Source organism: Amphiprion ocellaris, chromosome 23 (assembly GCF_022539595.1).
Source record: "Amphiprion ocellaris isolate individual 3 ecotype Okinawa chromosome 23, ASM2253959v1, whole genome shotgun sequence".
NCBI classification, from domain to species: domain Eukaryota; kingdom Metazoa; phylum Chordata; class Actinopteri; family Pomacentridae; genus Amphiprion; species Amphiprion ocellaris.
The window spans coordinates 5,736,621-5,759,892 of NC_072788.1; the positions used below are offsets into that span (position 1 = coordinate 5,736,621).

The 23,272-nt window shown below is 41.0% G+C and overlaps 1 protein-coding gene across 2 annotated transcripts in view; it reads left to right on the forward strand.

The window, feature by feature from the left end:
• The window catches only part of nlgn2a (neuroligin 2a), a 210,581-nt gene that overhangs the window by 71,023 nt on the left and 116,286 nt on the right, over nt 1-23,272 (forward strand). For both annotated transcript variants that reach the window (XM_023274808.3, XM_035950297.2), the window contains exon 2: nt 7,755-8,641. In XM_023274808.3, the coding sequence (XP_023130576.1) occupies nt 8,134-8,641 (508 nt within the window). In that variant the 5' untranslated portion in view covers nt 7,755-8,133. The remainder of the gene's footprint in view (nt 1-7,754; nt 8,642-23,272) is intronic.

The following is a 23,272-nucleotide window of genomic DNA, read 5'->3' on the forward strand; positions in this document are numbered from 1 at the left end:
TAAAGGTCCTTTTGCCTTTTAACCGGCACCCACACCAGGATGTACGTATACAGAGCCGGATCCAACTTTTACTACAGTCCCTGCAGAACTTTTAGGACTATGTGTTTTTGCGTGTCAGGTTTGTGTAAGATGTTCTAATAAGGTTGCTAGTGTTAGATACCGTAGCATTTAAAGGCAACCCCATAAGTGTTCTTATACAGCTAAACTGCATTCTGAGTTACATTTTGAGGGTCACAAACGCATTTCTGATCAACACATCTTGATTTTACTACGTTTGATAATTTTGAGCTCTTTCGTTGATGAAGTACAAGTTTTCTCAGAAAATATTTCTATTTGTCAAGGTATGGTATCAAAAATTATTATTGCTGCTTTTTGTGATTGAGATTCTTTTCAGTTGGGTCTCATATTTTGAAAAATTTGGTCTGTTATGGATCTCATCTAAAATTTTAGGACTGTGAGAATGTTTATTCTCTTGGTGGCATAGTTGGCTGTCCAAAGGCATGACTTTTACATAAAACTTTAATTATCACTAGTTAAAGAAATAATCAGGCAAGAGCTTAAATGTAAAACATACAGGAGTCGTGCAGATTATGAAGAGACTCCAGCATTTCCTTCTGATGTATACATGAGTCGATTACACAGGCTAATCTAAATCAAATCCTCACCCAGGCTCCAGAAACATAAAGGAGTCCTGTTTATTTTCTCCTAAATGAGGTGTAATTTCGATCACACTCACTGATCAGTCTTCCATGAGCTGAGACGCGACCTTCACATGGCTGATTAGCAGCAGGTTAATTGGAGGAAGCCTCTGTCACAGTATATAAAAGTGGCGACGAACGCCCCTCACCGCAATTAAAGATAACAAAAGTAGTCTTGCTGTTGAAAATGTGAAATCATAAGCGCTTGATGTAATTCTTGCCGTAATGCGAGCAGTTACGCAGCAGCAACCCCGCCGCCACCCCTCGTGGCAACAACATCAAAGTCTGGTGTCACTTTTGAAGTAGAGATCCGCAGAATAAAGCACAAGTAATAATTTGTGGCATATGTTCTCTGGTGAGACTCATTGTAATTAATGAGGGAGAAAATTGTTCACACATGTAGAAGAGAACGACACAATACGAAGAACACTTGAGAAATTGAATGCAAGCTAATTGTCTGTGCAGCAAATTGCGCCGTTTTTAATAGCTTTGTCAGCTAGTTGGAAAAGATTTCAGGTCACGTTGTACTGCATAGATCCAATTCACGATATCAGGACCCACCGAACCCAAAACACAGCAGCTTTGACACACATCCTCACTGTACAATTTCAACTCTTTAAATAGTCTTTGTTGCAGTAATTTACACTCTTTCAGTAAACACACAGTATGTATGTTGACCTCATTATCTTGATATGGGTGTGTGGCTTTGATTATTTTTTTAGTATTTTGTCTCTAAAATGTCCAAAAATGGTGAAGAATGACATTCACTGTTTCCTGAAGCACAAGATGACATCCTCAAATATCTTGATACTTAGTTTACTGTCATAGAGGAGAGAAAAAAAACTGAAAATATGAAAATATAAGAAGACAGAATCTGAGATTTTTGCTATTTAGTGACGCAAAAAAACAGCATTAAAGCATGTTCTCGGCAAACAACACAAAAATACTGATTATAGCAAGAGAAGACATGTTGTAGTAGTGAGAGTAAAGTTACATGCTATCTGTACACATTTAGGTACATTTATGAATAATTTACACCCGTTTGTATGCTTCCTAGCTTATATCCTCCTGTAAATCCAGTGTCTTTATATTTTGTTCTCTTGTGCACATAGAACAGCAAGTAACCCACCATCCACCTATGGGGCCAAGAGTGTAGACAACTTTGACAGATGCAGATTTTGAGGACAGTCGGATGAGATAGATAGAAAGGGACATCTGCCTGAAACGTCATTACATCACATCTGTCATTCGTATATTCTAAAGTCTCTAGATGCATGCATGTATCTAGGGCAGCCCACCCCGCCTGCATTCTTTCGCCCACACTGTGTCCCGATAAGTGTTACTGTAAAGCAAAATCACTTTCTCCACATCCAGGTTTTATTTGTTTCACTCTTTCCCGTGTTCCCATCAATAGGTGATATTCCTCTAATAGGTTTGGTGACCCATTTGTTGCAACACAACCCCACAGAGGATTTACTTTTTCCAAGCCGTGTCAAATAAATCTAACCCTGCATAATTACCTCACAGCAATTAGTTTCTCCGTTGCTACAAAGGCAAAGTTAACTGAGTATTATGTTGAGCAATGTCTCGCGTTTCTTTGCTTAAAGAGAGAGTTTGACATTTTGAGAAATATGCTTATTGATGTTTCTCTTGGAGAGTTAGATGACAAGGATGATGCCGGTTGATAGAGAATCTGTCTGTCTATTGTATTTAAAAGTAGTTGCTCCACAGGGAATTATCACTAGACTGCAGTTCCTGTTCCTATGAAGTTTTTCAGAGACTTTATTTGTTTCTGTCCGGTGGCTTTACTGTTTCTGTATGCTCTTTATTATGCTTTGTTGTTTTCATGGCTGATTGCATATTTAATGTATGTTTAGGACGTATCTCTTCTCATTTAAATGAATGTACAGTATGATGAAGTGAGAATCTTAACTTGCAAGTCCTTTATGGTCAAAATACTTTTTTTCTTGATGTTTTGCATTTTTTTTTTTAAATTTAAAGGTGTAAAATATGAACTGTGGAAATGTGAAATTGTTTACAACCATCAATCTTCTATCCTCCTCTTTGACTAGATAACCTCCCAGCTTCATGAACAATCTTATTTTATGATTAACTTATAGTTCCTTATCTAAAGTTTGCATATTCCCGCCCCCTGCCTGCCCTCTGCTTCAGAAGTGAACCATACAGATTGAGCATACAGTCTGCCAGATTTATTCACATTCTGAAGCTACTACAGCTAACTCCAAAATGTCTAAGCCACGAGCAAAGCACACAAAATGTTCTGCTGTTGGCTGCCAGAGTGAACACAAGAGTCTTCATGCACTTCCAGCATTTGATGGCCCAGTAGAAACTGTGTTTTAATGTCTCCTTTTGTGCAAACCTAAACACAGCTTTTCTCAGCCCTTTACATCTTTTTGCTTCCCTACTACTGTCTGTGCTCACATACGTTGTATTCATTGAATTCATTCTTAATAAAACTGTCCTTATTTATTATTATTATTAGTATAAAATAGTGGCTGACATATGGACTATTAAGACTATATGCTAACCAGCAGTCATTTTAGAACCCTTCCCCTAGCTGCTGCTCTGCTAAATTACAAGCTTTAGAACCGTGAAGTTGTCTGACTAACTCACCATTCATGTACATCAAAGGCAGTGGTTCTGCTGAGAATTTGGTGATATTTCCCTGTAAAATGATCTTTCAGAGAGAAATTTAAAAGTGACATTAAGTCTCATATATTCATTCGCATCTGGCAGCTCATGTGTGGTCAACTTTTTTGCACTGCATTGTCAGTCACTGAACAGAGTCAACGCAGAGAGAGTCTTCTTCCTGAAGGGGGCTTGGACAACAGTGGCTCAGCTACATGTAAAGCTACAAACAGCCCATTTAGATCGGCATTCAAAACAGCGGTTAGATGTATGAAACTTTCATTCTTTTGCTGAAAGAAACAATAAAGTAAAGTAAAAGTAAACAATATGGGCTTACCTTTAAGTTTACCTTTTAAGTCTTCTTTTTTTTTTGCTATCTTTTTAACTTGATTTGTTTCCCCACTTCTGAATTGTTCATTGCTTTGTTGGTCTCACTTAGTCAACCCATTCTGCAGGACATAATAGTCTGGCTGCATCACACTATCATTTTGCTATTGGGGAAAAAAAAGGTGATGTGAGCAGAGGTAAGTGAAGGATGCAGCTTCAGTATTTCCTTAAAATATTGACAGGTTGAATTGTTTTGGTGAAACATTGGCACTCAGGGAGACGAGCAGTGTGATTAAAATTGATAATCCATCAAAAAAAAAAAAAAAAAAAAAAAACTAGCAGTGCTGCCTGACTGAATGATTCAAATTCTCAGCAAAACTTGGAATATTCGGTGTGGTAGGTTGTTGCCTGGAGCTTGCTGTTGTTTCCCACAGCAGAGGAAGCTTTAACAGTCAGATAGTGGAAGGGAAGGACAAAGCTGCCTGAAATGAGGGGCCAGTGGCAGGCTTATACTCCCATGCTATATCTGTTGAGTCAGGCTTTTGCTTTGTAAACATGTATTATCTTGCCAAGCTTGTGAGACATTAAGCCACCTTATTTTTCTTTTACTTTTAAGACAGTTCTTTTAAGTGTGGATGCTGGAAAAACTGTGATGTTCTCCTCGGCAGCCACTCCTGACAGATCAGTCAGTCTGCTTTCTTCCTCACCTTTCTGAGAAGTATTTAGCTGTCCATTCTGTGTCGTATGCTCAGCATTCACTGTCGAGTTTCCTCTTCTTTGCAGTGTTCATTTTTGCAACAGAAAGGGTATTGACTGCGCTGAACTACGGTGACATTGTTATAGCTTAGCTGTTGGCCTAATAATACAAACATTACCGCACCATCTATTGGGATTTATTAACAGACAGGCGAGATTTCAGATCCGCAAATTATGCAACAAAATTGTATCACTTACAGATTTATGGGTCACATTAAAGTGTTTGAGAGGCTGCATCTGGCCAGCAGCCTGTGATCCTAGTTTGACCATGTCTGCTCGATGAATGACTAGCTGACACTGTGGTTTGAGGATTAGAGAGAGATTGTAGGTTTGTGCCTCAAAGCACAATGCCAGACATCTCTGCTTGCTGATTGTACATTCCTGTAGATAAAAATGTATACCACAGGCCTGGTTTGTGCACAATTTGAATAATGCTTACCCATAGAAAACATTTTTACAATTGTTGTGCATCTTTTTGTCCTCCTGAATGACAGAGTCACACAGACCCGCAGCAATGCAGCCTGGAACAAAGATGCCGGTCAAGAATTGAAAATATCTTTTTTCTATTGCAATATCCTCCAGAGGGTTCGTCTTATTTAGATGAGAAATACCATGTAGGAGATAGTGAGAGATGAAGGAGAGGTGCCGGGAAAGATGAGGTTTATACTGAAGGTCTGCCACTGAATGACCTGTGTGGTCCCCCTCCTTCTCCCTGCCTCTTGGGAGTCGGGGGAAACATTCTGCCGATGGCATGAATCATGGATGAGCATGCACCAGTGTGTTTGGGGAAAGTGCTGCGTGCAAGCAGAGGTACTGTATTTTGGGAAAACTTGCTCCTTTAAATCTGTGTCTGAGTGTGATGTTCTGTGCGAGTCTCATTCCACAGTCCCACACATTCCCCTGAACATGTACTATATGGCTCTGTTGCTATGCTCACCAGTCCCCCCTTCGTCTCTGCCTCGCTGCTTCATCAATCACTTAAGCTCTCCCGCTGCTCACAGCAAAGCTGGACCAATTAGGCCATCTAATTGAGCCAATTAGCAATTAAACACCCAGATGCACCCCGAAATTCTGAAGGTTCCTCCAGGCAGACTCATGATTGCCAGGGTTTTGGACTTTTAGCAGAGATTCTGACCTGTGTGGGCCTCCGCTGCTCTCTGTGCCTTCTCAGACTTGAGGTGCAGGTTGAGGGCAAGAGGAGCCCAGTTGACCCTCACCCTGGGCCTGCAGATGTGGATCTATTGGATGTCCGCTTCTCTGAGGCTCTCCAGGCCTTATGTTGCCTTTAGTCAAGGACTCTTAAGGGTCTCCTCTGACCAGCTTTTCATTAACAGGACCTGTTTCCTCTCCATCTGCATTCTCACCTTTCATCTCCCGTTTGTCTCTCAGCAACACTGCTCCTTTTTTCCTCTCTCGATCTCCCAGTCTCTTTTATGTGTTTTGAAGGATGAAAGTTTAATGGTACTGTAGATGGTATGCGCATATGTGTGTGTTGGCTGCGTGGGTGAAGGGCTCAGCTCTGCTCTCAGTGCAACGCAGGCTGGCCTCCAGACTCTCCATGGTTTAATTAGAGCACGCATTGTGCTGCCTGCTTCCCTGTGAGCGGACACACATGCAGACACACACATGGGCGCGTGGGCAGAACAACAAAGTCCACACTGAGAGGAACAAAGGCAGGCACCAATATATTTAGTCTGAACGCACTGTACCAAAAGGAGACAATGAGCGATTACAGACGGTACTTGCATGCAATTACCACAATCTGAAAGACCACAAATCTGTTTTCACCACACTTTCCCCTACAAGCCCGAGTGTATCCTCCCCTCAAAGAGCTTGTCATACATAAGAAACTTTATTATTACACGAATGAGCCTTCTTATTCCTATTATCTGCTCATCAGCCTATAGACTCTAATTATCTGCCGTCTTGCCTCGGGACACTTAACTCCCATTCTTTTAAATTCTAATGGCTTTATTGGAAGTGGGAGAGAGGGAAAAGAAAACAAAAACACAGAGGCGCATCGGTGGGCGCAGGCAATGCAATAATACGGTTAATTATAGCTTTAAAAAGGACAGTCAAGGCATGGCAGTAAAGCAAGAGGGAAAGGTGTAATAGTGAATTTTAAAAATCATGTATGACTTTGTGTGCCAACATAAAAAGGAGATTTGTCTTTTGTGAGTGCAGTCTTCATTACCGCGAGGGTGTGTTTGTCCCGTACCATTACATAACACCACCCAACAATGTTATGACTGTATAATCTCCTCCATGCATTTGCTAACTCTGGGTCTGTTACATGAGGATTTGCACATTTCTGCAGTAGATTACATGAATGAGTGTACAGCGTGTAGGAACTCATTCATGTGTGGGTCAGTTCGGGCTTACCGTGTGCATGTGTGTGTCTTTGTGTGCTACATATAGCCAGAAAGTGTTCCGTGCTGCTGTAAGCTGCTTAAAGGCGCACATTATTGACCCTTGACTTTGCTGGGCAGTGAAAGGCTCACCCTAATCTCAAGCCTGTCCTCTTCGTCCGCTCCGTCTACTGTACTACTATCTACAAAACGGAAGCGTCTAGGAAACTAATAACCATAAATATTGAGGCATCAGTTGCAGCGTTGTTAGACGAAAACCACAATGTGGCGTGACTGCATGCACTACACTACATTAGCTCTCTGCAGAGGTGTGTGTGTGTGCTATGAGCGAGCTGGCAGGTTAAACACAGTTCACCAGGAGGGATTTGATGCCTGTCCTCATATAGGTCACACCAGGACAGGGTGAACATGTCCACTTTCGGGTTTTCCATGCATAATAAATAGGGAGAGACGTGTAGAAATGTGCACTCAGCACGGAGTCCGATTATGTTGCGCAGACCAAAAGAAGGAAAATGTGATCACAGGAGCTGCATCTGTTTGAGGTGCTTTTCTATTTTACCTACTGAAGGAGAGCGTTTTTTAAAACTTTGCAATGTAATGAAATGAAGTGAACGTGTTGATCACCACATAAAATGTTCCCAAAATGAACCCCTGTCTCTTGATCTCCCAAACACTGTCTCTAGATTTAGAATGTCTTCTCATTTCACTGCTTTCATTTCAGGGAATGCTTTTTGCTTGGCAACAGTTAAAGGGGAAAAACTGCTGCTCTGACAACATTTAATGGAATATATTTCTGTTTCAGATAAGCTATAATCTCTCTTATCTTTCTGTCTTTCTTGTCTCCCCTTGCCTCCTCTTGCCTCCTCTCTATTGCTGTTTCTCTCTTTCTATATCGCCATCATTCTTGAAATCTCTTCCCTCCTCCTCCCTCCTGCTTCTCTGTCTCATTCTGCAGAATTCACCATCAATCCAATTATCGGGATAACAGAAGACGAATAGGTATGGAACGCAACAGAACCATGGCTGGAGAAGTGTTTCGGATCACCGTTGCTCAGAATCAACACTGACCTGGCACCCACAACAAGGACCGACCCCTTTTCCAGCACCCCGAGGACCCTCCTTCCCCCAGCAACTGCTTTGCCCTCCATCTCACCTTCACTCAGCAGCCCTGCAAAACCTTTGAAAAAAGCTAGTTTGGTCTTGAAGGGTCCACCTGCTTGTGTTGCTTTAATCCCCCTCTTATGCTTTACCTTCCAGATTGTTGGTTATAATCCACATTGTCTGAAAAAGACAAAAGTTCTCCCAAACAAAACAGAAGCAGGTGGTGGAACAATATGAATCCAGACATGTATCCCCTTGCACTTGCTTTGAGTAAGCAAAGTCGACGGGGCTCGTTGTCCAGGACACGCCCTCTTAGTCTTTTGACGGACTGGTACCTCATGAGTTTGCTAGGGCTCATTGTGCTCTTCAGCCTGGCCTCGAGCCAGAAGATGGATCCTTCGAAACACCCCATAGTCACCACTAACTATGGCAAGCTCCGAGGCATCAAGAAGGACTTGAACAATGAGATTCTAGGCCCCGTAGAGCAGTACCTTGGGGTTCCCTACGCCACGGCACCCATCGGTGACCGCCGCTTTCAGCCACCCGAAGCCCCTGGATCCTGGCAGGAGATCCGCAACGCCACCCAGTTTGCTCCCGTGTGCCCTCAGAACGTGCACGGGGTGCTGCCAGAGATAATGCTGCCGGTGTGGTTCACAGACAACCTGGACGTGGCGGCGGGTTACATCCAGAACCAGAGCGAGGACTGCCTCTACCTCAACGTCTACGTGCCCACAGAGGATGGTGAGTAGACAGACAGAAATAAAGGGTTGGTGGTGGTGGGAGTTGAGGGGATTTGTGGGTAACAGAGAGTAGTGATCAACAGATAATTTGCTGTTCACTAATCCCTGCCCTTGAGTTACTGTTTGTATGCCTGTCAAGCTTTCCATACTTGCACAGCTCATATTCTTACACTTGAGCAGATTTACCACTGAAAATTATTTCTCAATTTGCAGAGTGTGGTAAAAAATGCCAAAATGTCATTGTATTGGCTGAACCAACAACTGTCCATGCAAAAATTTTGACATTACACTCATGAGTTAGTTGGAAACATCTGACTTTTTAGTGTTTCCACTTTGACATTAATGCAAAGCCGTTTTTGGCTATATGCACGTAAAGCTTGAACTAAAAGTACAAGTTCCACCTGAAAACTGAACAGCAGCATTGTTTTTGTATTGCTGTGTAGAGTCGCAAGCTGTGTTACACTTACATGCAGATTTCAATATAACATAACGGTGATTTATGTGCTGCTTTGCTTACACTTGTAGAAGCAAGACAGAGGAAAGGTCAGAGCCAGTTGATCACCCCACGCTGTCATTAGGGAAGCCCATTAAAAGTCTTCTTTATTAAATCCTAACTCCAATATAATTTGAATTGTTTAATTGTTGACAATTATAAAAGCATAACTTGGAACAACCATTCAAGAATAAATTGAGGGTTATGTAAACTCATTTATTATACATTAGTTCTCATGGTGTACTTCTACTTGCTGTTCATCCCTACATAAGTTAATGTTAAAATAAATTAAAAAAAAAAAATAGATCAGTTTCTGTGGATCCTGACTTCAACCTGACCACCCCCATCAAAATATTCTGGCTTCATCAGCGGACAGAAATGAGATCAACGCTTCAAGTATATTGTGAGATAAAAGGCATTTAGATTGAAGACTAACCAGCAAGTAAGTTCTCTCTGAGATAATGAGTTCAGCTGGAGTGAAAATATCCCCAAATCCATTTCCAGGCTCCTAATTACAGCCTATACTCTAACATACAGTAGTAGCTTCCATGCAGCACTAAGCAGCACCTTTTTAACATAATCCGCAACCACATATGCCCATATTTTACACATGGAGAAGCTTGACAGGCTTGATTCCCTTGTCATAATTGCTAAACAATCAGTGCACAGAGGAGGGGTTTAGTGAATGGTTAGCTACGATCACTCATAAGGTTTCTCTGTATTAAATTAAGGTGGAACAGATTCTTTTCTAGGTTCTTGCAGACTTTAAACACCATAACTATCTCATCTGCTTCTTGTAGATAACAACTATGAGTTTTAAGACTATGTTTGTGTGTGTGTGTTGGGGGGGCTCATATAAAAAGAAACTACATGATAATTATCCCATGGAGGGTCCAAAAAGTTTTCAGCTACCCTTCACTGGTTTTATGTTACATCCCATTCAAGGTGTTGTAAAGCAGGAGAACAAAGACCAGGACTAGAGCAGCTTCCAGGTGTGTCACGAGAAAAAGATTAGATGACTTTTGACTTTTCTTACTTTTCTTTTTTTCACTGTCAAGGACCCTCCTCTCTCAACTCAGATCATACTGCGGACATTTTTGTCTGTACAGGCACTATTAGGTGTGTGAGCAATACAAGAGAAATATTTCCGTCTTGTCGGCAGGTGTGATTTGAAGAGTAGAGACTTCCATCACCCCCCCCCCTCTCTCTCTCTCCTTGCCTAGGGTATTGTAAGACGTGTTTCACATTTGTCTTTTCATTTCTATATCTCTAATATAAGCTGCACAGAAAAAAGGCTGTAAAATTCACGTCGGCAGGTTTCATTTGCAGAAAGTGTTTTTTTTTTTCCATCTCAAAGCCAACTGGACATTTTCTGAAAGAACATTTACAGATAGATTTTACTGAATATCTGTGCAGGAGTAAAGTTTTTTTTTTCTTCAAATAGGCGCATATACACAGATGTTCAAACAACATAAAAAGAATAGCCCAACATGTGCTTTGACCAAAAAATGCATGTATGTCTATATGTTTGTATTCTTGTGTCTTTCTCCTGCTGTCTGTCTGTCTGTAGGGATGTATGTCAGGATAAGAAACTGATTTTCCACTTTAACACATTTCAGTTTCCCTTTCAGCACTTCTATCACTTGACTGGTCTTTTTTTTTTTTTTTTTTTTTTTTTAGCCCCCTTGCAGCTCAACACCCTTCCTTCTGCTTCTCCACCCTTGACACACCATCACTGCTATTTATAGCTCCTTGGGCACATATACAGCACCATACATCAACTATTTTTCCCTTGGGTTTTTAGATGTGTGATGTGGTTAAAATGCAAATGTCTCACCACACACACACACACACACACACACACACACACACACACTTCCAGCCGCTCACTTACATACTCTCCTACCGGTGTACAGTGCACTTTCTGGAAATGTCACACAGATATTAAAAAAAAACCTCAGACAGTGACACACATTCTTCAGCATGAATCATCAACACAAAACCCGGCATTGTCAGTTTAATACATATTTAGCTAAAGGTGAAATGTGTGCTACTCACTAAGACATTATCAGAATAGCAAATACTTAAATTAGCGTGTTTTATTGTAAATTCAGACAACAAAAGCAGTGGCAACATATGAACTTGCTCCATCTCTCGTCTATCGTCATCATTGCTGATATATTTATTGCGGTCCAGTCAGCCATGACATTGCTAACCTCAGCAATCTGTAGCAGCCGCGGGGGTTGTCTTCCCTTTTGCTCCTCCTTTCCTTTTTTTAACCCTCCTGCATTGATTTTAAATCATTTTTTAACATATGCAGCTTCAGAGGAGAGGAAAGGAGAAGAGGAAAAGCTGGGAGACAGGAGGAGAGGAGGGGTGACGAGGTGAAATCAGGAGAGGAAACAAGTAGAGGGAAGGAAACGAAAGCTCTTGGGCAGTAGTTAAAGAATCAGCCATCACTTGCAGTCCATAGGACTATTGGTTCAGCTCATTGCCTCACAATATAACACATTTTACTCTCATATCTACACGCATACTGATTTTCTCCCATTTTCTCTTTTGCCGTACCATTGATTGCACTTCATTCTCCTCACTTTTAAAGCACGAAGGCTGCATCTCTGTCTCCTGAGGCCTTTTACTTGTATCCGTTTTTTTTAGGCCACCCTTAAGACAGAATCCTTAAAAACCTCCTCTAATTTTAAGTGGATTAATCCTGCAGAATTACTTCTTAATGCTGCCATCAGTGCAAATGGAAGAAAGTGGGACACTCTGACATGCATGCGTGTGTTTCTTCATTGATAAACAAATACGCTAACATTTGGCGGTTACTCATGGCGCTTTAATTAATACTTAAGTACTTAGTAAGTTGCAAAGCTAGCCATGTGTTGTCGTTTTTTCATTAATCCCGTGGCATGTCATAAATAAATATGTTTCCAAATTGGAATGCTTTTGGAACAAATTAAGAAATCAAAGGCAGCTAATAATCTTCCTGCAATAATGTAGAATTACACGTACTATCTGATTAACTGCAGCTTAATCTAATATGCAAATGAGGATTTTTGTGCTTTTAGATTTTATTACTTTTATTATACACCAATCAACCACAACATTAATACAGTGTTCTGCTAGGAAACTTTGTGTGCTGGCTTTTGGGTAGATAAACACTGTGGCAGAAAAAAGCCCACCTCCCACATTGCTACAGCGCTCCCAGGCGGCATTTTCTTCCTCCAGCAAAACAGGGCACCCACCACACTATAACAACTGCTTAAAAAACTATTTTGAACCACTGAAGGAACATGATAAAGTGTTGATTTTGCGTGTTAATTCCAAAGATCTACTGGATTCCCCACCCTGCAGCCACCCAGATACAAAGAATCCATTGGCAACGTCAACCTCCACAATATTAGGCAGATAGTTTATTGTTTTGGCTGATTGATGTATATACTATATATACTTCAGAGCTAGAAGGGATACCCAACATTAAGTTATAACAGTTTAATACCTCAACACACTCATTTATATATTCCTGTAGAAAAGATTTTGCATTTCGGTGTTTAGATTCTTGTCCATCAGGTGGTACTAAAAGGAATCTAAACACCGAAATTAAAAAAGAACTGAATTCTGATGTTAACAAAATGGAATCAGTCAGGGATTACATGAGCAACAGGATATAGAGTCAGTCTTAATCCATAGAACTTTGGCAAATTCTTCCAAGATGCTTAGAACAACCAACCTGCAAAGCATTCTCACTTGATTGTAGTGCCTTTTGACATGTTTTGTACATAATAATACACAATACATATAGACATAATAGTCTTTGTGACCTTTCTGCCCAGCCGACAGTAAGTGGCTTTCTACAGTAGCTCTAGCTTTCCTTTCCTAGTGGAATTCATTGCACACTGGTCACTGGAATACTACTAAAACGTACCGTGTTTATTACTGTTTCCTCGTCCCTTCGGTAGCAAAGAATATCAGGCTTTAGGACCCAGGGGAACTGGTTTTGCCCTCTGGCAGACAGCTCCTTCGCCAGATGCGTGGAGGGACGGGCTCCACTGGTTCCCCGGGAGACGACACCCCATAAATCATAGCGAGAGGTTTTCATCTGGCTCCTGCAGAGTCACGCTGGGTCGATGGACGAGGCGAGGGAAGGAACCTCCGCTGCTGCTGCCGCCTCGGGCCCACAGACAAACCACATGCTTCTCTCAGCAGTCAGCGACCGTCAGCACAGAGCAAAGCTTCATGGTGAATAAGTTGGAGGAACTCCACTGAGCAGCCCCCAAATGGGAATGTTTACTGGCATACAGGATCCATTATAGCCGTGCTTTGTGCAGTTATGCAGACGGCAAAGCAGTAATAGGGAAACCACTGCTTTGATGTTAGCAGAAGCAAGTTGGTAAGACACTGAAGTTTGTGGGTTTAGTGTCATATCAGTAGACCCACAACACCTTCTAGAGCCTGAAGGGACAGCAGGAATCAACCATAGCTGGATTCATTTGCTGAATTTGTTGAGTTATGAGCTAATAACCACATTTTGCAGACTGCATCTCCATTTCTTGTCCTCAGCTCTTTCTTGAAGTAACACCTAGCTAGACAGGAAATTTTTCCAAATAATGGACTGGCTGGTTCACCTCATTCTTCACTGATACGTTCTTAAAAATGTCATTATTACAACACAGGCAGGGCATAAAAATGAAAACACTATTTCCTCAAGGTACATAGTTTTTGTATTGCGCTGTACAAATGTTTGTCCTTCAAACCGCTTCCTACCCATCCATGTGACTGGTTTTAGAGCTGTTGCCTCTCAGCTATCCTTTATCCAGCCAATCTATGCTATGAATGTGCATGTCTCACAACCCGAGGCAAGCTTTCAGAGGACATTTTTCCACAGGCCAGTTTCACAAAAACTGCAATCAAGGCCGATTAGGATTCTCTGGAGGCGTGTGAATGCGCGACTGAAAAGTGGCTGGTGTGGACACCGGCAGGAGACGGGAGACTCACATGAATAGCTTATGAAATGCTGACATCTCGCATCTGGTGTAGACAGCATTGTAAGATCAATAATTAAGAAGTGAATTCAGAAAAACAGACATGGACGTGTGTGGATGCTGAGGCAGACTGTGCCACTTTCTAAAGAACTTTATTGGTGGTAGGCTGGGTTTAGCCCTGATAAACTGTTACAAAAGTGCCTTTTAAGCTGCTAGTCCTTTTCAATTAGTCCCTTCAAGGAGGGTAGACATCGGTTTTGCCAGATAATCCTTTGGGATTTGAACCGCTAACCTCAGCGTTGTCAGCGCCGCGCTTCTTTGGCTGAGCTGCAGGGTGCGAGCTGGAGGCCTTATAAATTATTCCATCCGATACTTCATCCATCTCCATGCATCAGGCTCAAACTCCCACATCTTCCCATTCTGCAATATTTCAATTTTCTGAGGAGATTCATCAAGAAGGGTTCAATACTAATACAATAATGCACACGGCGACCGAGCGCTGCGTAGTGACACCGGCATCGTCAAAGGCCTGGGGATGAATAAATAAATAAAAGAGATAAAAACAAACAGATAAATAATGGAAAGAGAGACAGAAGTGCCAGCATGCAGCAGTGGAAATATGATCTATATTGCTTGTGATGCCCGAAAAAAAACCTTGATTATTCTGCTCCATCTCTTTCTTTATATCACCTCTTTCCCCTGCCAGCCCCAGTTGATATCGTCTAAAGAACAAAAATGGGAGAAAAAGGGGATGATGGGGGGGGAAATAGATCACAATCTATCTGCAGGCAGAATACACTTCCCCTAGAATGAACAATTGCTGTTACATGTAGTATGGGTGCCTGTAGCTCCCCGGGGATTCTTTCTCTCTCTTGCACAGCCTTCATCACAAACCCAAAAGTTTTCTTTGATGTGAAGTTGCTTGCTAGAACTGAAATAGACAAACCAGAGCCTTTAATAAAAAAGACAAGGACACAGTGAGAGGCAGAGAGTCAGATTTACAGTCAGGCGTCTGTAGGTTGTTGTCATTTTGTGGAAGATGGAGGTCAGAGCAGGTCTCATCCATCCTGTGGTCCAACCCTTACAAACCAAACATGACAGAGTCCATCTTGGCTTTTGCACCTTCTGCCATGTTTCACCTCCCCCTTATCTCTCCACTTTGTTCCTCTGTGCTCTGTCCTGAGGCACAGCAGTGGGGAAAAGCTTTGTTTTTACTCTTTTATGTGGTGAAGGTGAGGAGAGAATCAAATCAGCCAGTGTCGGTCACTCGCTTTCAACTACTCCATTCATCCATCTGGGGTGATCCAGCACTTACTACCGAAAGGCCACAACACGCAGGATATCTGTTGGTGGTGATTCTGAAAGTGTCAGTGCCCTACAAGAGCAGCAGATCAGTGCTGGTAAACTGGTTCCACATTTCTGAAATCTAGTCTTTAATTTTAGCACCTCTAGCTCTGGTGTTCTTCCACCTGATGAGTTAGATACTTAGTGACATTCATGAAAAATAGTGGCAGGAAAAGTGCTCAGGTTCGAGCTTATAACAACCAAATAAGGGAAACACCAACGTAGTTTATTTCAGGGATGATAAGATTCCAATTATTATTCAAGGTAGCAGATATTTGAAACTATCATGGTATCAAAATTTAAAATAACACAAACTCTAACACAATCTTTTCTTCAGTCTTGATTGCAGATTATTACTTGACGTGCAACCAATCAGATAGTGTTATAAATGGGACATTTTTCAAGACTAGAAAGTGGTGACTAGACATAGAAAGAGGTGGCTACTTTAGAGCCAAACTCTCACAATTTTTAAATTACTTTTTTTTTTTAAATCAAAAAAAGACACCAATTTTTGGAAAATGTACAGAATTTCCAATCTGTTAATCAGCCAGGCCAGTAATTGATCAACCCTTACAAGAAACTAACCCTTCTTTTAATGAAAACCTGAGCCTCCGTTAACACTTTATCAGGAAAAATGAAGGAAATTAAAGGAATTTGCAATTCATTCTCACTGCAGAAATATATAGGCTTCCAACTTCTATTCTCATTGGCCTTCTGTATGCCAAACATAAATTGTAATTACCACATGTGCTTTAATAAACCCAAATGGACATATTTTTTCTTGCAAGCCCCCATTTATACCTCTATTCTCTCATAACGTAACAATTTTCTCTTGATGTTAGCGTCATTAATCGGTGTTTAAATTGACCTTAAATCCAATCTCAGGCAGCATTAAAAGATCTTATAAAGCATTAAATACAGCTCTCAGAAACCTGTAAAAAGCCCTTTGTGGAGTCACAGTGAGTGGAGCATAATGTGCATGTCTTGTGTTGAATGTTTCCTGCGTCAAAGGGTATGTGAGTTTAAGGTCATAATACTAGTTTAGTGTATAGTATAGTGAGAATAGTGTATATTTAGAACATAAGAGTGAACCTGGATATTAATAAATAGATGTATAAATCAGGAAATGCTGTATTTGTAATGAAATAGTTGAACTAGAGAAGAGAAGGGGGGTTTGCAGTGATTGGCAGAGTTAAACAGACTGATATGACATGTAACTTACTTGATGTTAAGCCAGAATAATCAGATTACACACACCCCTAGGAAGCGATAAGGCATTTTGGGTGAGTGACAAAAACATCTTCAAGACTAAAAAAGCAAATTCAGTTGCCTTTGATGTAATACCTCAAGATATAGTCTTGTGTATTACATTTATTTTTAGTGTAGTTTATTAAATTGTGGACATTTACATGACAAAAAGCAGTTATCATGTCAGTAAAGAAACCAAGCCAGGTCCCCAGGGTTGAAAAAACTCTGTTTTATTGGATATTTGCAAAACTCTGATGACGGTAACATCAGTGTTTGCAGCAAAGACCTGCGACATCCAGTAAGAAGAGTGGATTTTAAATTGCTGACTGTTAAGCTGGTGTGGCCTGTGGGTTTGACAGACTGTTGAAATGAAAGAAAGGTTATTAGAAACGTATTGAGAACTACTGAGACTAACGTGTCTTACAAGACAAATCTGCTCAGACAAAGAGAAGAGTTGGGAAACCTTTTTCAGGTGGAGGGAATAGATCATCTTCTGTGGGGGGTGATTGACTGTTATTTTCAAATGCAGTAGGCTGTGTTTGGATTTGGGAGCAGATTATCTTTAACACTCCTCGTTGTGTGTGGGACGCCATCCAGTTTTATAATTGGTTACGGTTTTAATAGTTTTGAAATCTAAGACCTGACTAAAATTTTACTCCATTAAAGTGCATTTCTTAATGTAATTTCAGGTGGTTTGCCACTCCACTGAGATGAATAGGTTTGCAAATGTAGCGCACCTTTTCCAAATTTCTGCCCACCACTTGAAAGTTGACTACACCACGAGTGATTTTCTAATCTGAGAGAAAAGTAGGCAGCATCTGCACGCTGGATGCTCTGAGACTTTGATTGCAAAATGCAACATTTTGACAACATAATGAATGGCAAAGTACAGAGGATAGAGCCACAAAATTTAAGATCCAAAAGTTATGGCTAGAAAAAGATGTTATTATATTTAAACATAAATAAGCAGCCAGCATAAATGGCAAAAAATCAGCAGCAGAGTAATTTCACCTTGCAGTGTACCTATGATGGCCCCACAAAAAAATGGATTCAGACTTCTGGCGGCAGTCTGCATCATTATTTTTCTCCAGAATCGGTTATTGTAGAGTATTTTTGCAGTGTTTGGGCAGAGTCAGAGGTGAGCCGGTGTGCTCAAGCTGCAGTGAGCAGCAGAAAAGTTAGTGGAGCAAGAGGCGGGGACTTCATGGATCTGCACATTCTTGACTAGGCAGTGGTCTAGAGGTTAATCTAACGTTAATATGAAGGCAGGAAGGGATTATTTTTGTTAAAAATCAAACCAAATATTTAGTTTTATGACCCCACTATACAGAAAATAGTGTAAATGGAGTAACTATGTAACCAGCAGTATATGAAAGTATCTCTTACCATGATGTATTAACAAACCACATTATGATATGGGATCAAATTAACAGAACCCAGTAATAGAACCCTCAGGGCAAAGACTTTGTAATTTAAAGCATAATGGCTGTACAAAAACAGTAAGAAATGCAACACAGTGGATGTACTAGTTGTGAACATGATTTTAAGCAGGAGTAGGCAGCTTATTTTTTTGGCAAAATTGGACAAAAAATCCACACTAACTTGTTACAATATTGTAATTTAAATAGAGAAGAAAACAGATGATTGCACCTCCCTTTGGGTCCAATTTCTGGCTTTTGAAACCCATAGTGGGAGATTTTAACCAATCATATCATCCAGGTGGTATCCAGATGATTTGAAACGGAACAGCAAAGTCCACACTGAGAGTAGAAAGTGGTGGGGCAATAGTTTAGATGGAGGGGTTTTAAAGATAGCGTGGCTGTCTTTGCGCCTAACAAGTGGATGCTCCCCTGGTGGAGAGAGGATCTATCGAGAAGGACGGCATATTTTTTTAATTCTGCCGTCTCTGTTTGTTTTTGCCTTTTTCAGCCTGATTTAACGTCACCTGCAACTTATTGAAAAGCTCCTTGGAACTAATTCTGGTAAACAAGTTAGGAGGACAGGCTAATGATCGCAACAGTTAGAGCAGAAAAACATTGTTTAATCTATTCCTTCATCTTTTGCTTTCATTTTGGAAAATGCCCCAGCCACCAAACACTTTAAATGCATAACATCCTCTTCCCAGAGCTCATATTATGTTAGAAACATTTAAAGCGTAATGTGTTAAAATAACCTCTGCAGGTATTGGTAATGACTGTAATTGGAGAAATGAGAATGGAGAAAATTAGCATTTTTCACTGTATCTTTACTTATTGTGGATGCAATCGAATGCAGCAGTTTCATAATTCGATTACACGACTACGACGGAGTGCACTGCCAGATTATGATATCGATCACATTTTGAAGCCTTCGGGTGGCCTCTTAAGGAAGCTGAGGAGCAACAGCGTAGTTAGTGAGACACATGGAAATGAAGAGAAGATGAGATCCAGCGGAGGAGGGATGGAGGGAGGGGAGGTTCAAGCAGTGCAGAATTTAGATCGAAGACACAAGAAAAGGCGGGGTGAGGAGGGGTCGGAGGGATCGTCTTGGCAACCATCCACCACTTCCTGTGTCTTCCTGTCAGGGCGCGCATCAAAGGCCACGTGCGTTTTGCCTTTCTACTAGACTCTGAATGAAGGAATTAGCAAGAGCTCAGTTCCAGCTATTTATAGCCTGTAAGCCAGCGAGATGGAGAGGAAGAATCTGAGGAGGGAATATGTGTGTGGATGCATGCGTGGATGGGTTTAAATATCCAGTGCGTGTGCACGTCACGTGATCCCAGTAATCTCCACCATGTGTTTTTGCGCGTTTTGCAGCATTCATGTGGGTTATCGGTTTGATCGACTCTCCTGTCCTCCCTCCATTTTTTCCCTCTTTCTGTCTCTATTATCTCCCATCTTCATGCATTGCTACCTTTTTTCCTGCAGCCTGTGTTCCCTTTACATTCCCACCATTTTGCCTCCTTCCATCTCTCTTATGCATGCCCCCCTCTTACACACACTCCCCTCTGAATTTCTCACAGCTTCCCAGTCATCACCATATGCTTTGGATGAGCAATGAAGGCAGAAATAGGATTTAGCAGTAGACAGTCCATTTAAATGATCTTTTTAGCCTCAGGAGAGTGAATTGACTTTACAACAGTACTTAAATAATAAGCTCTCAGGCTTTGACTATCCATGTTCTTTTGGCTGGGCTTCTGTAGCGGCACTCCAGCACAATCTGGGATATCATCTGATTTAACTCGGGGATTGATGAAGTGCATTTAATGGGATTTGATGAAGTCTGATATACCCTGTCCTATCAATTAAACATTCAATTTAATAGTAAGCTCACTCTGTGGATGGTTTGGAGTCGTGCTGAGAAATGAGGGCTTTCTGTGGTAACCCTGGTGTCTCTTTAAATCGGAAATGTATTTAAACCTTTTAACTCAAACCTTTCAGGCTGAATGTTTTGTTTTACCGCTGCTCATATCAATAATTCCATAATAACAACTAAAAAATGACATGTAAAATTGGTCACCTCCAGAGAATTATCACCCTACTCTGCCCTTCCCCTCACCTCTGCAGAGCTTTTCTGTCTTTTATCTTGTCATTTTTCCACTTTTGATTCAGTTCCTCTGCTCTCAGCAACGTTGTTCCCAGGTGCAGACGATGGTTGTTTTCAGTGGGGAAACAAAACTCTTTAAATTTCCTGCCCAGACAAAGTTAGTGACAAGCTGGTGGACACAGTGGAGCATTTAGCAGTTAAAAGAACAGATATTTTATCCACAGGGCTCGATAGAGATCATACTGTGGTTAAAAGAGAGAGAGAATATTGGACTGGCATATTGGCCAGAAATATGGCTTAAAACGAATGCTAATGTCTTGTCTCCTGGATGTGTAAATTAGCAACTATTTGCTCTGTAGGGATAATAACGTGTTTCCAGCTTGTTATCTGTCTTCCCGATAAAATTGTTCTGGTCATGGGAATATTTTTATTTATGTATTTCACCACTTGACTCTGCACCACTGCCTGCTCAGCTAGGACTCTGCTACATGTGCTGCACACACAGTGTAAACAATGAAGTTGAAGTTGCTCTGACATTGCCATTTTTAAATGATCCCAAGCATATTTTTCTGCATTGTGTCTTTAAAAGAAAAGAGTTTCCATTATGGTTCATGTAAGACAACATATGTGTGTTTTCCAAAACATCTGTGCCAGTATCCACCATTATTTTTTTAGACTGATCAAGTCTTAGTTAACAGATTGTTAGTAATCCCATTAACCTTTATTTTAACAGCAAGTCCCTTGAGATTAAGTATCTCTTTTCTGAGGGAGACCTGGCCAAGACAGCACATCATTTCAGAGAATGCAAAATGTTCACAGTACATAAAAACAATTAAGACAATTCAGATATACTTATATAAATAAGAAATATTGAAACAGGTTCAAACAAAAACAAAAGAAGGGAAAAGAAAAAAACACAGATCAGGAAAAGCAGTTACACACATGGATTACATTTTCCTTTATCAAATTTTGGAATTGATTCAGGGAGACAAAATGACTGAGCTTTAAAGTGTTTTGGAGGTTGTTCCATGACATGACATGATGTTTGAACATGCAGAAAGTAGTAGGTTGCAGCATTAAGAACGAATGTGACGACTGTTTTACAATTAGAATATCTGCCACATAGTACCTCGTGTTTGGTAGCTGGGTATTGTTTTTATAAGTGATGGTTTACTGGGATGGTGTCAGCCTAATTTTACTGATATGGCTGTAGACTTGTGCTATAATGGTGCCTCAGCAGGATTCAGGTTTCATATATTATACAGCAGGAGTGGACAGTCATAAATTGCCCCCCAGTTCTCAGTGTGTTTGCCTGTTATAATTAATCCCCCAGTTTATTGATACCTTTCACATTTTAAATCGCTGACTCGGCCATTCCACGGCAGCATGGTCAGCTATCTTGTTACCATGTTGTCGTTGAGACCAACAGCATAGGAAACATACTGAGCAATGCTGTGGAAACGAGATAGGCTTGAGTATAGAAAAGGAGAAGTGCAGCACTGAAAGAACTTATTGAACTGAGTGAACCTGATATGAAACATTCTTATTTCAATAGTAAATAGGACTCAATTAGATTTCTTTTTCTTGGATATGAGCTATGTTCACTTTATTGAAGCCATTTTGCTGAAGAAATCATGTGGCACTGCTTGTTTATATGGCATTAGAGTGCAGACTGGACTTTTAACAGGATCCTATTTACCTCTGTTCCATCTGTCCATGAGATTGGAAACAGATCATGTTCTCGTGCTGCCAGTGTACTTGTTATTAAAGTAACCTTGAAAAAAGAAGATATAGGAAGATCAAAGAGCCCGGCAACCTGTGAGGCACACAGCAAAAAGCAGAATTCAGCTCACTTGGGATTAATAATGGCTCTGCCTCACCTCAAGGCTAAGATACTGAAGATGCACATGTATGCAAACACACGTACACACAGCAAAACACTTGTTGGTACAGACACACACTTAGTCATACACGAAAACAGACACACACGCTCACTTGTTCTGCACTGCGAGTTATGTTGCTACCTCCCATCCGCTTCTCACACACACACACACACACACACACACATATATATATATATATATGTGTATATATATATATATATATATATATATATATATATATATATATATATATATATATATATATATATATATATATGCGCACACTCCGTCTCTTTCAATGCAGCTCAAAGGGCCATCTCTTCAGGGCTTCTGAAGCTGAGGTGGCTAGTGGCAGTGAATGCAAATTACCCCTGCTGCACACACACACACACACATCAACAAACAGACACACAAATACTGGCACACAGCTCCCTCTGCCAGGTCCCGCTGCTCACAGTGCCTCCCACAACACTGAATGGTAAAGTGAGAGAAAAGGAGCGATTAAAAGAAGGAAGGGGTGGAGGGATAGATGGAGAGAGCAGGAGGTTATCCAGAGGTAAGGCCTCCTCCTCTGGTGGAACAAGTCTGTTGATGTGTTCATGCAGGAGAAAGTCAATGCATCACTGCGATGCAATTCATCATTAGTTAGCAGGAGACAGCGCTCGGTTCAGGCAGACACTGTTAATGATGGAAATTCAGTTCAGCTCACTTCAGTTATTCTGTACAGCGTTAACACCTGGGCTACTGCAGTATTCTCACGTTTACACATGCTTAATTTAGCGCACAGATGCATACATGCATACGCTGATGTACACGGATGTTCTTCTACTTCACACATGATGTGAAGTGTGTCATGACATATGCAGGCTGAATCACATCTATACAAAAAGAATGAATGTGACAATCCTAAAACAATGAACTGCGAAGAAACTGGCACGCTAAATTTACCATGAACATGTCTTCAGTGTGAGTGGCTAATACGGACAAGTACGTAAATGCAGTGCAGACTAACTAGTGTTAACATATTGCACAAATGGTGATTAGTCTTTTTTCAGTGATGTATGTTATTTATGGTACAGTGGGTCCTCGGTTTACGACGTCCTCGACCTACGGCGTTTCGTCGTCATGTTGGAACTGATTGTGTGGAACTAGGT